Here is a 12,260-nt window from a genome sequence, read left to right as displayed (position 1 = left end):
GAAATAATTATTTTTCCACATTAAATGCATGGGTTATTAATATTATTCTAAATAAAAAAATTTAAACTGTATTATTTCTACTATGAAAAATATCGATAGAAGTATCCACATAAACAAAATTATCTTTGGGGTCGTCACTAGTTTGTAAGACTGTATAAATATTCTGACCACAATGTTGTGAAAATCGCTGACTACACAGTCCCCGGGCCAGGACTCAGGGAGACAGTGCGACAAAGAGCTCCCTGAGCAGAAGGAGCAGGGCCAGGCACAGTCCCAGGTCCCGGGAGGGCCAGGCTCTCAGGCTCTCAGGGTGTCAGGCGGTCGCTGGGGCGGGGACGCTCCGTGGTGGGGATTCCCCGTCTCCCCGAGTTTCACTTTCTCTCTCACAACCCGTGTCGGGCCCTCCTGCCTGGACACACTTATGACGCGACCCCGGTTCTCACTCCCATTGCGTGTCCGGTTTCTGGAGAAGCCAATCAGCGTCCCCGCGGCTCCCGGTTATAAAATCTCCACCGACCCGCCGGGACTCAGTTTCTCCCCAGACCCCGGGGATGCGGGTCATGGCGCCGCGAACCCTCCTTCTGCTGCTCTCGGGCGCCCTGGCCCTGACCGAGACCTGGGCGGGTGAGTGCGGGGTCGGGAGGGAACGGCCTCTGCGGGGAGGAGCGAGGGGACCCCGGGGGTCGGGGGGGCAGGACTCCCAGGGAAGGAGCCGCGCCGCCGCCCCCGGCCCAGACCCGCCCTCTCACCCCGGTCCCCGCCTGTCCCTCCCTGGCTTCCCGCCCCCTCTTCTCTCCCCCCCCGAGGTGCCGGCCATTCTCCGACCTCCACACCTTTTCCGTCTCACGAGCCCCTCGCCCCCTCCCCACTCCCGGCCCCGTCACCTCGGACCCGGGACCCGCGCCGGGAGGAGGGTCGGACCGGGTGTCACCCCTCCCCGCCCCCAGGCTCCCACTCCCTGAGGTATTTCTACACCGGGGTGTCCCGGCCCGGCCGCGGGGAGCCCCGCTTCATCGCCGTCGGCTACGTGGACAACACGCAGTTCGTGCGGTTCGACAGCGACGCCCCGAATCCGAGGCTGGAGCCGCGGGCGCCGTGGGTGGAGCAGGAGGGGCCGGACTATTGGGAGGAGGAGACGCGGATCTCCAAGGACGACGCACAGACTTTCCGAGCGAACCTGCACATCGCGCTCGGCTACTACAACCAGAGCGAGGCCGGTGAGCGACGCGGGCCCGGGTCCGGGTCACGACCCCCATCCCCAGGGACGGGCCGGCGTTGCCCTGAGTCTCCGGGTCCGAGGGTCACCCCAACATTGCGGGACCCGCCCGGCCCCCCGACTCGGGACTTTACCCGGTTACATTTTCAGTTTGGGTTTAATCGCTGCGGTTGGTCGGGGCGGGGTCAGGGTCTCACACCTTCCAGTGGATGTACGGCTGCGACGTGGAGCCGGACGGTCGCCTCCTCCGCGGGTACTGTCAGGACGCCTACGACGGCGCCGATTACATCGCCCTGAACGAGGACCTGCGCTCCTGGACCGCGGCCGACGCGGCGGCTCAGATCACCAAGCGCAAGTGGGAGGCGGCCGGTGTTGCGGAGCAACTCAGGAACTACCTGGAGGGCACCTGCGTGGAGTGGCTCCTCAGATACCTGGAGACCGGGAAGGACACGCTGCAGCGCGCAGGTACGAGGGGCCGCGGGGCCTCCCTGGTCTCCCCTCGGGCTGGAGCTGGCTTCCCACAAGGGGAGGAATGGGGTCCCTGTGGGAACAGCGCCCCAACTTCTTGTCGGGAGAGGGAGGAATCCGCCCAGGTTTTCATATTCTGTACAAGACAGTGACTCGCCGGTGGCCTCACTTCTCTGAAAGACAGTTAAGGAATCCAGTCTCTTTGGGAAAGAAGCAGGAAACCATCCCTGAAATAACTGACCAGCGGCGCCCTTTGACCCTGACCCCCATCTTGTGAACCATGACTTTCTCTCTCAAGGCCTGTTCTCAGCCTGAGAACATCTTAGGAGGCCTGACTCCAGCTTTTCTGAGTCATTCAGCCTCCACCAAAGTGAGGACCATTGCCTTACGTGGAGTCATTCCGCCTTAGGTGGAGGCTTCTATCTTGGCTTTCACCCTGACTCCAGAACTTTCCAAGGACTGGGAGATTTTCCCAAACCCAGGAGTCCAGGTTGGTGTCTGGTGTTTTTGCTTCTTCTGTTCAAACCTGTTGTGCTGTCCATTCTCAGGATGGTCACATGATGCTGCTTCGGTGGCCCATGAAGGTAACCCAAAGTGTGAATTTTCTGATTCTTCCTCCTCAGACCCTCCAAAGACACACGTGACCCATCACCCCATCTCTGACCATGAGGTCACCCTTAGGTGCTGGGCACTGGACTTCTAGCCTGAGGAGATCTCACTGACCTGGCAGCGTGATGGGGAGGATCAGACCCAGGACATGGAGCTTGTGGAGACCAGGCTCTCAGGGGACAGGACCTTCCAGAAGCGGGCAGCCCTGGTGGTGCCTTCTGGAGAGGAGCAGAGATACACGTGCCATGTGCAGCACGAGGGGCTTCAGGAGCCCCTCACCCTGAGATGGGGTAAGGAGGGACATGGGGGGTGGAGCTTCCTCTCAGATAAAACAGGAGCCCTTCTGGACACGTTCAGCAAGGTCGGGATTCAAGCCTGAGGTCAGGGCCCCTTCCCTTTCCTCCACAGAACCTCCTCAGCCCACCGTCCCCTGCATGTGCCTCATTGTTGGCCCATGGCTCATTGGTTCTCTTGGTGGTCACTGGAACTATGGTGTCTGGAGCTGTGATCTGGAGGAAGAAGCAGTCAGGTAGGGACGGGAGGGAAGGGTCTGAGTTTTGTCTCACCGGGGGCTTTCAAGCCCAGGTAGAAGTTTGCCTCCCTCGTTACTAGAAAGTACCCTACACACACATGTGGAGTCTGGAGCTGAGTACTGACACTTACCCTTTTGTAAAGTACATGTGAAAATGAAAGAGAGATTTTTCACCTTCATAATTCCAGTTGGGGGCCTGTTTCTCAGCGCTTGCAGGTCAGAGGAGAAGGTGCCTGCTGAGGACGGACTCCCAGGAGGGCAGCTGGTCCAGTCCCCCCACATCTCCTTTCTTCGTGTTCCTGATCCTGTCCTGGATTTTTGGTTACAGTTCTGGAAAGTCCTCTGGGGTCCAGGACTAGGGGGTTCCTCTAGGGTCTCATGACTCTGTCTTCTCCCTGGCCTCTCACGTGATGTTTTCTTCTTACAGGTGAAAAAGGAAGGAGCTACGCTCAGGCTGCAAGTAAGTGTGGAGGGGGTGTGATTCCTGAGACCCTTGTGAGGGTGCAGACAGGAGGCCATGGGGGGCTCACCCTCCTAAAGTTCCTTCTCTAGTTTCTCTCCTGTGGGTTCTGACCACGTCCTGGATTTGTTCTCCCCCAGGCAGTGACAAGTGCCCAGGGCTCTGATGTGTCTCTCAGGCTTCCTAAGGGTGAGGCTCTGGAGGGTCTAGATTGGGAGGAGGGTTGGGGCAGAGGGGATGCCCTGGGAGATGGGGATTCTTTGAGTGGGACATTTGAGCATGTGGGAAGGTCAGCACTTATGTGACTGCCCTGAATTTGTTCATGATTATTTTCTTCTATAGTTTGAGACAGCTGCCTTGTGGGGACTGAGTGATGCAGGATTCCGCATCCCACCCCTGCATTGTGACTTCAGGATCTTCTGACTTTCTGCAAAAGTCATCTGAATGTGTCTATGTTCCTGTTAGCATAAAATGAAAAGGTGGGGAGCCTGGCCCACCGCTGCCCACCACGACCCCTCCCCACACTGGCCTGTGTTCTCTTCCCTGATGGCCTTTCCTGACCGAACAGAGGTGGGGCTGGGCCATCTCCATCTTTGTCTTAACTTCATTTTGCGCTGAAAAGTAATGTGTTTCATATCCTATTGAAAATCAGGATCCAAACTACAGATCTCCCCCTACTATATAGATGGGTCCTCATCGGTCTTGTCCCCCAGTGTTTGTTTATTTTGGTCTTTTTCCTAAAACTGTACAAATGTTAGATATTTAATCTTTGGTAATATGATATTACAAAGAAATTGCTTTCTTCTGTTATTGTTCAGCTTAGTCATCTTCATATATGCTTAATCATTACTAGTTACTTCTGTTATTTCGTTTCCTTCTATTTTCTTTTTTTTAATTAATTTCCCTTGGCATATCAATGTCTTTGTTACTGGCTTCTAAGAACTCATTTATGACTAAGGATGTTAACAATTTGTCATGCAATGTGAATGAAATACCATGTTTTACTGCCATCAATTTACTATGGTGTTTTGTATTTTGGTTGTGTATTAAAATATAATCATGTTGTGCCTTAAAAAAAAAAATCAGGATATGAATTTGTTTTTTTGTTATTTATGCCATGAGGGGTTGATGGGATAATAAAGGTGAAGATTCCTAAGGTTTGAGAGAGGAAATAAATGGAAGCACTGAGAACCTTCCAGAATCCGTGTGCTTGCTGTGCTCTGTCTGTTGCAGGTGGGACAGGAGGAGGCTGTGAGGAGCCGAGCGTGGACGCGGCCTGTGCCCACTCCGTGCTCACTGCATCGTGGGCTTTGATGTGGTCACTCCTGGTCACATCTCAGCTCCTTTGTCCTTGTCCCTTCAGTAGAACTTTGTCCCACCAGGAGCTGTGATCTCAGAGGAAGTCACCAGGTCAGCCTCTGCTCAGGCCTGTGTCCAGTCCTCAGCCCCCATCTTTTGGGTGTTATTTGTTGTTTCTTTGTTTCTTTAGAGGTTTTTGCCTGAGTTTGTGTCTTATTCTCCTCTGGGTGTCCCCCACCTCTGACAGCTGGAGGAGTCATTTTGCCAGTGGTACCCACAAGGTCCAAGGCTGCCCCTGCACACTGGAGAGTCTGTGGTGTCCAGAGATGGATTTTCAGATTCAACTAGCTCCTGCCTTCCTTCTAGGGTTTGATTGTTCTTTCCATATTTCCCCCAACCTTCTCAAAGGATGCATATTCTGGAATTAGCAGAAAGGCAGGAAACCATAATTTCTCATCTTAGATAAGTTCCTGTCAGAAATCTGCTCTGCTTGCCACTCTCCCTGCCCTTAGCTCTAGCAATCCCAGTGCTGGCTCCAGTACAAACTCATGGATTTATAAAGCAGAGTCTAATTTAGGTTTATATTTGGTTGGAAAATAGGACCCATAAGTCAAGGATCATTGTTTTCTGAAAAGAAAAATATACTTGTGTGAGGCAGTGCGGAGGAGGGTTGGTTGGTGGGAAGGGGAGAAGAGCACTTGTGAGAAAAATACCGGCAGCATTAATGTCATTGTGAGTAGATGTTGTGCTGTAGCTGCCACAAAACAGCATTTGGCCTGAGGTCACATTAGTAAAGATGCTGTCTCTAGAATAGGGAGGTGCTTTACGTTGACTATTCACTCACCTGATACCGGTTGTGTGCCAGATATGACACAATGTTTTGCATCTAGGAAACTTCACTGAAGTTAAAACAAAAAAATTGCTGGCTTTGTGGAGCATGTATTCTAGTGGGAAGAAACAGACTATATACTATCAGCATAGTAAATAAGGAAAATGTTCTGTTACAAGGGGATACGTACAATGGAAAAGATGCAGTGGAGAAGGTGATCCAGAGTGTGAGTATGGGGACAGGGAAAATGGCTATTTTACTAGGGCGGTCAGTGTGGGCCTCACTGGGAAGGTGACCTTTGAGGAAAGATTTGAAGGACATGAGGAATAATCCCCCACACTGGGGGAGGTTCTTTCCAGGCAGGGGGAACTTCCAGGCAAATGCACCAGGGCAGGAGCATGTCTGTGTGTTCCGGTTAAAGTGAGGAGGCCAGTATGGCAGGAGCAGAGATTAATTGAGATGTGATCAGAGGTACAGCCAGACCATGTAAGGCCTGGAGGATGCTGGAAGGGTTTTGACTTTTGCTCTGAGTGGGATGGGCGTTATAAGATTGTTTTGAGCAGAAGAGGGACATGGTATGACTTCTTTATTTTTTTTTAATAGGTTTTATCTCTCTTGTTTATTTATTTATTTAAGCTGAGTTTGGTCTTCGTTGCGGCGTGCTGGCTTTCTCTAGTTGTGGCGAGCGGGGACTACCCTTCATTGCAGTGCGTGGGCTCTAGGCGCGTGGGCTTCAGTAGTTGCGGAGTGTGGGCCCAGTAGTTGTGGCTCCTGGGCTCTAGAGTGCAGGCTCCGTAGTTGTGGCTCACGGGCTCAGTTGCTCCGCGGCATGTGGGATCTTCCCGGACCAGGGATCGAACTGTGTCCCCTGCACTGGCAGGCTGATTCTCAACCACTGTGCCAACAGGGAAGTCCTTATTTTTTTAAAAAATATTTTAATTTTATTGTATAGTTGATTTACAATGTTGTGTTAGTTTCAGGTGTATAGCAAAGTGATTCAGTTATACATATACATATATTTGTTCTTTTTTAGTTTTTTTTCTCATATAGGTTATCACAGAATATTGAGTAGAGTTCCCTGTGCTATACAGTAGGTCCTTGTTGGTTATCTGTCTTATACATAGTAGTGTGTGTGTGTTCATCCCAACCTCCTGATTTATCCCTCCCCACCACGTTTCTCCTTTGGTAACCATAAGTTTTTTTCAATATCTGTTAAGTTTCTGTTTTGTAAATAAGTTTATTTGTATCTTTTTTTAAAAATTAGATTCCACATATGAGTGATATCATATGATATTTGTCTTTCTCTGTCTCACTTACTTCACTTAGTATGATAATTTCTAGGGCCATCCATGCTGCTAAAAATGACATTACTTCATTCTTTTTTATGGCTGAGTATATTCCATTGGACTTCACCTTTAAAAGTATCACTTTGGCTGCTGAACTGGGAGGCAAGGATGGAGTGAGGCCCTAGGGAAGCAGTGGGAAACTAGTGCAGTGTCCAGGCTGGAGATGGCCATTGCTTTGACTGGGGTGTGAGCGGTGGGTGTAATGGGAAATAATTAGATTCTGGACACGTTCTGAAGGTGGATTTTACAGCATTTGCTAAAGGATTAAATCTGGGGTATGAGAAAGAGGAATTAGGGAGGACACCCTAAATTTTGGACTATGTAAGTAGAAAGAGGGAATTACTCTCACCAGAGATGGGGAAGACGAAGGAGCATATTTTTTGAGGGAGAGTGGGCATTATGGGCATTTGGTTTAAGAGATGTTGGAGCTGAGATTTTATTAGAAATACAAGCCAGGTAGTTGGATTAGCAGTTGGACAAATGAGTCTGGAGTTTAAGAGCTATGTCTGGGCTGGATAAATAGATTTGGGAGGCGATGCCACATAATGATATTTAAAGCCTTGAGAACTGATGAAGTCTCCAAGGGAGGGAGTGATGGCTGTAGAAGAGGAAGAACAAGGACTGAACCCCGGACCCCCCAGCGCTATGTGATCGGATCAGATCACACAGCTGAGCAGACTGCGTGGTTCTGGCACCACGTCTAGAAGGCCCAGAGACCCGGGAGTCTGATCTTTGCTTTGTACAGGAAACCCCTGGACATCTTTTTAAGATTCAGGAAGTCAGAAAGCATGAAATTCTGGGTTTATAGCAAGGTTGGTGTTGATGCTGCTGGTCTTCAGATCACACTTCAAAATTTTTTATTTATTTATTTATTTATTTATTTATTATTTTTGGCTGCATTGGGTCTTAGTTGTGGCATGTGGGATCTTCGCTGAGCATGCAGGATCTTTCGTTGGTGTTCGTGGGCTCTTTGTTGTGGTGTGCAGGTGTCTCTCTAGTTGTAGCATGCGGGCTTAGTTGCCCTGCAGCACGTGGGATCTTAGTTCCCCAACCAGGGATTGAACCTGAGTCCCCTGCATTGGAAGGCAGATTCTTTACCACTGGACCACCAGGGAAGTCCCCAGATCACACTTTTAGTAGCAAGAACGTTCGTAGACCAGGATTCCCACATGGTTGTGCATCAGCCTTACACATAGGACTTGCTGAATAAGCTCTTCCTTGGTCTTGTGCCTAATACTCTGAGAAGGTGGTCCTGGGGAGAGGCCTGAGCATTTTGTAAGAAGCCCCACAAGCAATCCTGGTGCTCAGCCAATTTGGGAACCACCAAGGTCAGTGACAAGAGAGTGGCCAGAGAAGGGTCTTAAATCCACATTTAAAAGTGTTTGTTTTTTTCAGAATGAAAAGGGAGTACCTATATTGTCAATTATGAGATGTGATGTTGAGAAATACATGTAGTTCTCTCTACCATGGGGTAGAGTCAGGTGGAAGACTTAGGAAGTGGTTCACAGTTCAGCATAATGAAATCCTTGCTCTCTGAAGTTATTCTCCAGACTGAGTTCTCACTCACTCTTGGAGCAAACAATGAGATCCAAAATTTTTCTAATTTAGGCCTAAAGTACCATATATATATGATATGGGGGCTCATATCATTTTGGGAAGGCAACAGAAGCAGGCTTGAGGCTCCACGGGATCAGAATCCACCGTGTCCACCCTAGGCCAGGTCCCACATAGGAACATTGGCCCCTGTTGCTGGGCACAGATGTCACTGCTCACACAGTGAGCCCCGCATGCTGGACGTGGACCCTGTGGCGAGGACGGCTGTCACTGCGGCTCCTGACAACAGGAGGTTGTGTAACTCCCACTCACACCAGCCTTGCCAAATGCATTCTGCTCAGTCCCAGCCTCTCTGTGTCACCACGTCCTGAGTAGAGCCTGAAATGTGGTCTCCTGAGTGGTGGGGTCTGAGCTCCATGCTGTGTCCACCTGCAAGAATGTTTGAGAAAGTGGGTTTTCCTCTTTTATGGAGGAAGGTGGTCTCTGCCTCCTACCAAGACTCTTCTAGTGTGGAATTCTCCTAATCTAGGAATTCTCCTAATCAGGTACGGGGGTGGCGAGGGATGGTAAAAGAATGTCAAATTTCAATTCTGAGACTGGAACTGGATCTGGTACATTGTAGGCACTCGGGTTTGGTTGAAAGAACAAGTGACTAATAAATGACATCCAAGGTAGAGATTTACTTGCTTATTACTCTTACTCTGAATTTCTTTGTGAGCTGGTGAGGGAGTTTTTCCTTCATGCAACCAATTCTCTGATTCTCAGACGCCAACTGGGTGTCCTACAATTCAACTCAATTCTGACACGAGCTACCTGGAATTAGCATCAGACCCCACAGGTTTAAGGGCTCGGTGCCGCAGACTTCCTTTACTTCAGAAGCAAGTTGCAAGCCTCAAGTCCCTGTGTTACCTGCACTTCTGTCTGACTTGACTACAAAGCTAGGGGTTCCCCCCAAGTCTGATAATTTGGTAGAACAAGTCATAGAACTCAGGAGAACGCTATGCTTACCATTACAGTCTATAATAACTGATACAGGTGAGCAGCCAGATGAAGAGGTACCTAGTCGAGGTCTGGAAAGGTCCCGAGTGTAGGAGCCTCAGTCACCGTGGAGTTGAAGTGTGCTACTTTCCCAGCATGTGGATGTGTTCACCAATTTGCAAGGTCTCCGAATTCTGTCCTTTTAGGGTTTGTAATGAAAGTTTCATGATGTAAGCATGATTGATTAAATCATTGACCATTATTGACTGACCTCCTCCTCCAGCCCCCCTCTCCCCAGAGGTCAGGGAGTGAGGCTGCAAGTTCCAACCCTCTGATCATGGCTTGTTTTTCTGGTGACCAGCCCCCATCCTGAAGCTTCTAGGACCTTTCAGCCAAGAGTCATTGCCCTAGCACCCCAAAGATGCTTTTATCACTCAGATATCCCGTCTTTGACCACAGATCCCTTAGAGCAGAAGGATCATAACAGTTAAAACACGCTGACACATGACTAGAGTCCCATTCAGTCATTAACAAGTAGTCCAGTCCATCTTCCTATTGAGGATATTTACATGGCAAGTAAATTCATGAAAAATTGCTCAACATTTTTAGTCAGAAGGGGAATTCAAATTAACCATAATATGACATCGCTGCACACTGCCCAGAGTGGTTAAAATGAAAAAATCATGTAAAATCAGTTGCTGACAAGAATTTGGGCTAATTATCTCTCATATATTGCTAGTGGGAGAGTAAATTGATTCAAATACTTTGAAAACGTCTTTGGTGGTAGCCAAACATTCACTCGCCAGCATCTCCACTCTTAGTTATATACTCAATAAATATGCATGCATATGTGTGCCAAACATATGAAAATATTATTCATAGCGGCCCAGTTTGTAAAATCTGGATATAACACAAATGTCCATGAACAGCAGAGCGACGAGAAATGTGGTCTATTCATATAATGGAACACCATGAGAGTAAATAAACTACAACCACACACAGCAATAGGGGTGAGACCCAGTGACATAATGTTGGGTGAGAGAGCCAGACACAGAGGGGCATCCACTGTATAATTCTTTCCAATCAGAAACTGGCAGATCTTACCTATGGTGTTAAAAATCAAGATAATGATTACTCTGAGGGGTGGGGTGGGGAGGTTCCTTTATGACTGAATAGGATTCAAGAGGGTTTCCTGGGATGCTGGACATGTTACTTGATGTGAGTGTTGTTTACCCCAATGTTCACTTGGTGAAAATCCACTGCACACTTATGAGCTGCCCACCTCTCTATGGGTATAAAGTTTCAGTTTTGCAAGATGAAGAAGTTCTAATGCTCTATTGCACAACAACGTGCATATATTTAACACCACTGTACTGGACACTAGAAAATGGTTAAGCTGGTAAATTTTCTGTTATATGTTTTTTTACTACAATAAAATTAATTAAGCCTAACTCATTGAGAAACAAAACACATTACTTCCTTAATTAAAATGTATCAGGGCTTCCCTGGTGGCGCAGTGGTTAAGAATCTGCCTGCCAACGCAGGGGACACGGGTTCGAGCCCTGGTCTGGGAAGATCCCACATGCCGCGGAGCAACTAAGCCCTTGAGCCACAACTACTGAGCCTGCGCATCTGGAGCCTGTGCTCCGCAGCGGGAGAGGCCGTGACAGTGAGAGGCCCGCGCACCGCGATGAAGAGTGGGCCCTGCTCGCCGAAACTGGAGAAAGCCCTCGCACAGAAACGAAGACCCAACACAGCCAAAACTAAATAAATTTATTTAAAAAAAAATGTATAAGACCTATATTAAAAAAAGAGAGAAAGGTGTAGGCTACAGAAAACTGGACACACAATGCGGGAGAAAGACAAAGAGAGATTCTTTCTGCCTCATCTATCATCCATGGACCAGCAGAATCAGCACCATACTTACTGGATAGAAAACCAAGCTCACAGGTCCCATCCTTGGCATCCTTACTCAGTCTGCATTTTAGCAGGATGCTCAGGTGATTCCACAGCACTTTACTTATTTTTTAAAAATGTTTATTAGAGTATAGTTGATTTAAAATGTTGTGTTAGTTTCAGGAGTACAGCAATGTGATTCATTTATACATATACGTATATCCACTCTTTTTTTCTTTTTTAGGTTCTTTTCCCAGATAGGCCATGACAGAGTATTGAGCAGAGTTCCCTGTGCTGTACAGTATCCACAGCACTTTAAAGCACTGCCCAGATGGTGGTGGAGGGACATCCTGGGAGGGTGGCTCTGCTCCAGATGTAGAAGGTTCCAGTCCAGGTGGGAGCACATCAGAAGGGCCCAGGAGGTTATCTCCAAAAAGGAAAAATTGATAGAATGCCCAAAGTATCCTCACTTCTTTAAAGAATCATACAAATAGAAGAAACATCAAAGTTCAATTAATGAGAGCTACATAGAAAATAATCAGACAAAAACAAAGGCAATTATTAACTCAGGGAGAACAAGAGGTTGTGCAGAAAGTGAGAAGTAGTAGAGTTTACATATGAGTGTATTAGTCACGCAAAAGAAAAAGCTGAATGAACTAAACATGATCACTATATAAATAAACTGGGAAAGTGAAGGAATGGGAAGTGTGAAAGAAAGCAATGACTATTAACTATTGCATCAGCCACTGTGTGATGTGACAGACAGTGGCTGTGACAGAAAAATCAAGCAACAGTTCTAACAAGGCATTTTGTTTAGAGACTTGGAAGTAAAAGCCAAAAGAATCAGCTAAAAAATATGGAAAGTGGTCACCTCTGGGAAGGCAGAAATTGAGAAGAATCAGAGAGGACTACAATAATAGTCTATTTCATGAGAAAACTAGCACAGATATTTGACCTCTTAATTTACAGATTAAATTAACCACACTGGGAATTCCCTGGCGGTCCAGCAGTTAAGACTCAGCACGTTCAGTGCTGTGGGCCCGGGTTCAATCCCTGGTCGGGGAACGAAGAGC

General features: G+C 48.2%; 1 protein-coding gene across 1 annotated transcript; it reads left to right on the top strand.

The window, feature by feature from the left end:
* The first annotated feature begins 510 nt into the window (after positions 1 to 510).
* Positions 511 to 4,346, top strand: LOC118903643 (BOLA class I histocompatibility antigen, alpha chain BL3-7-like). Its single transcript, XM_036868912.1, is given in 9 exon segments — positions 511 to 624; positions 948 to 1,217; positions 1,406 to 1,681; positions 2,308 to 2,583; positions 2,702 to 2,745; positions 2,747 to 2,822; positions 3,253 to 3,285; positions 3,426 to 3,474; positions 3,628 to 4,346. Coding segments are annotated over 8 exon segments (1,074 nt in total). The 5' UTR covers positions 511 to 551; the 3' UTR covers positions 3,452 to 3,474; positions 3,628 to 4,346.
* The last annotated feature ends 7,914 nt before the right edge of the window (positions 4,347 to 12,260 follow it).

Source organism: Balaenoptera musculus, chromosome 11 (assembly GCF_009873245.2).
Source record: "Balaenoptera musculus isolate JJ_BM4_2016_0621 chromosome 11, mBalMus1.pri.v3, whole genome shotgun sequence".
Lineage (NCBI taxonomy): Eukaryota > Metazoa > Chordata > Mammalia > Artiodactyla > Balaenopteridae > Balaenoptera > Balaenoptera musculus.
The sequence above is the reverse complement of the archived record's forward strand: the minus strand, read 5'-3'. Positions and strand labels throughout refer to the sequence as shown.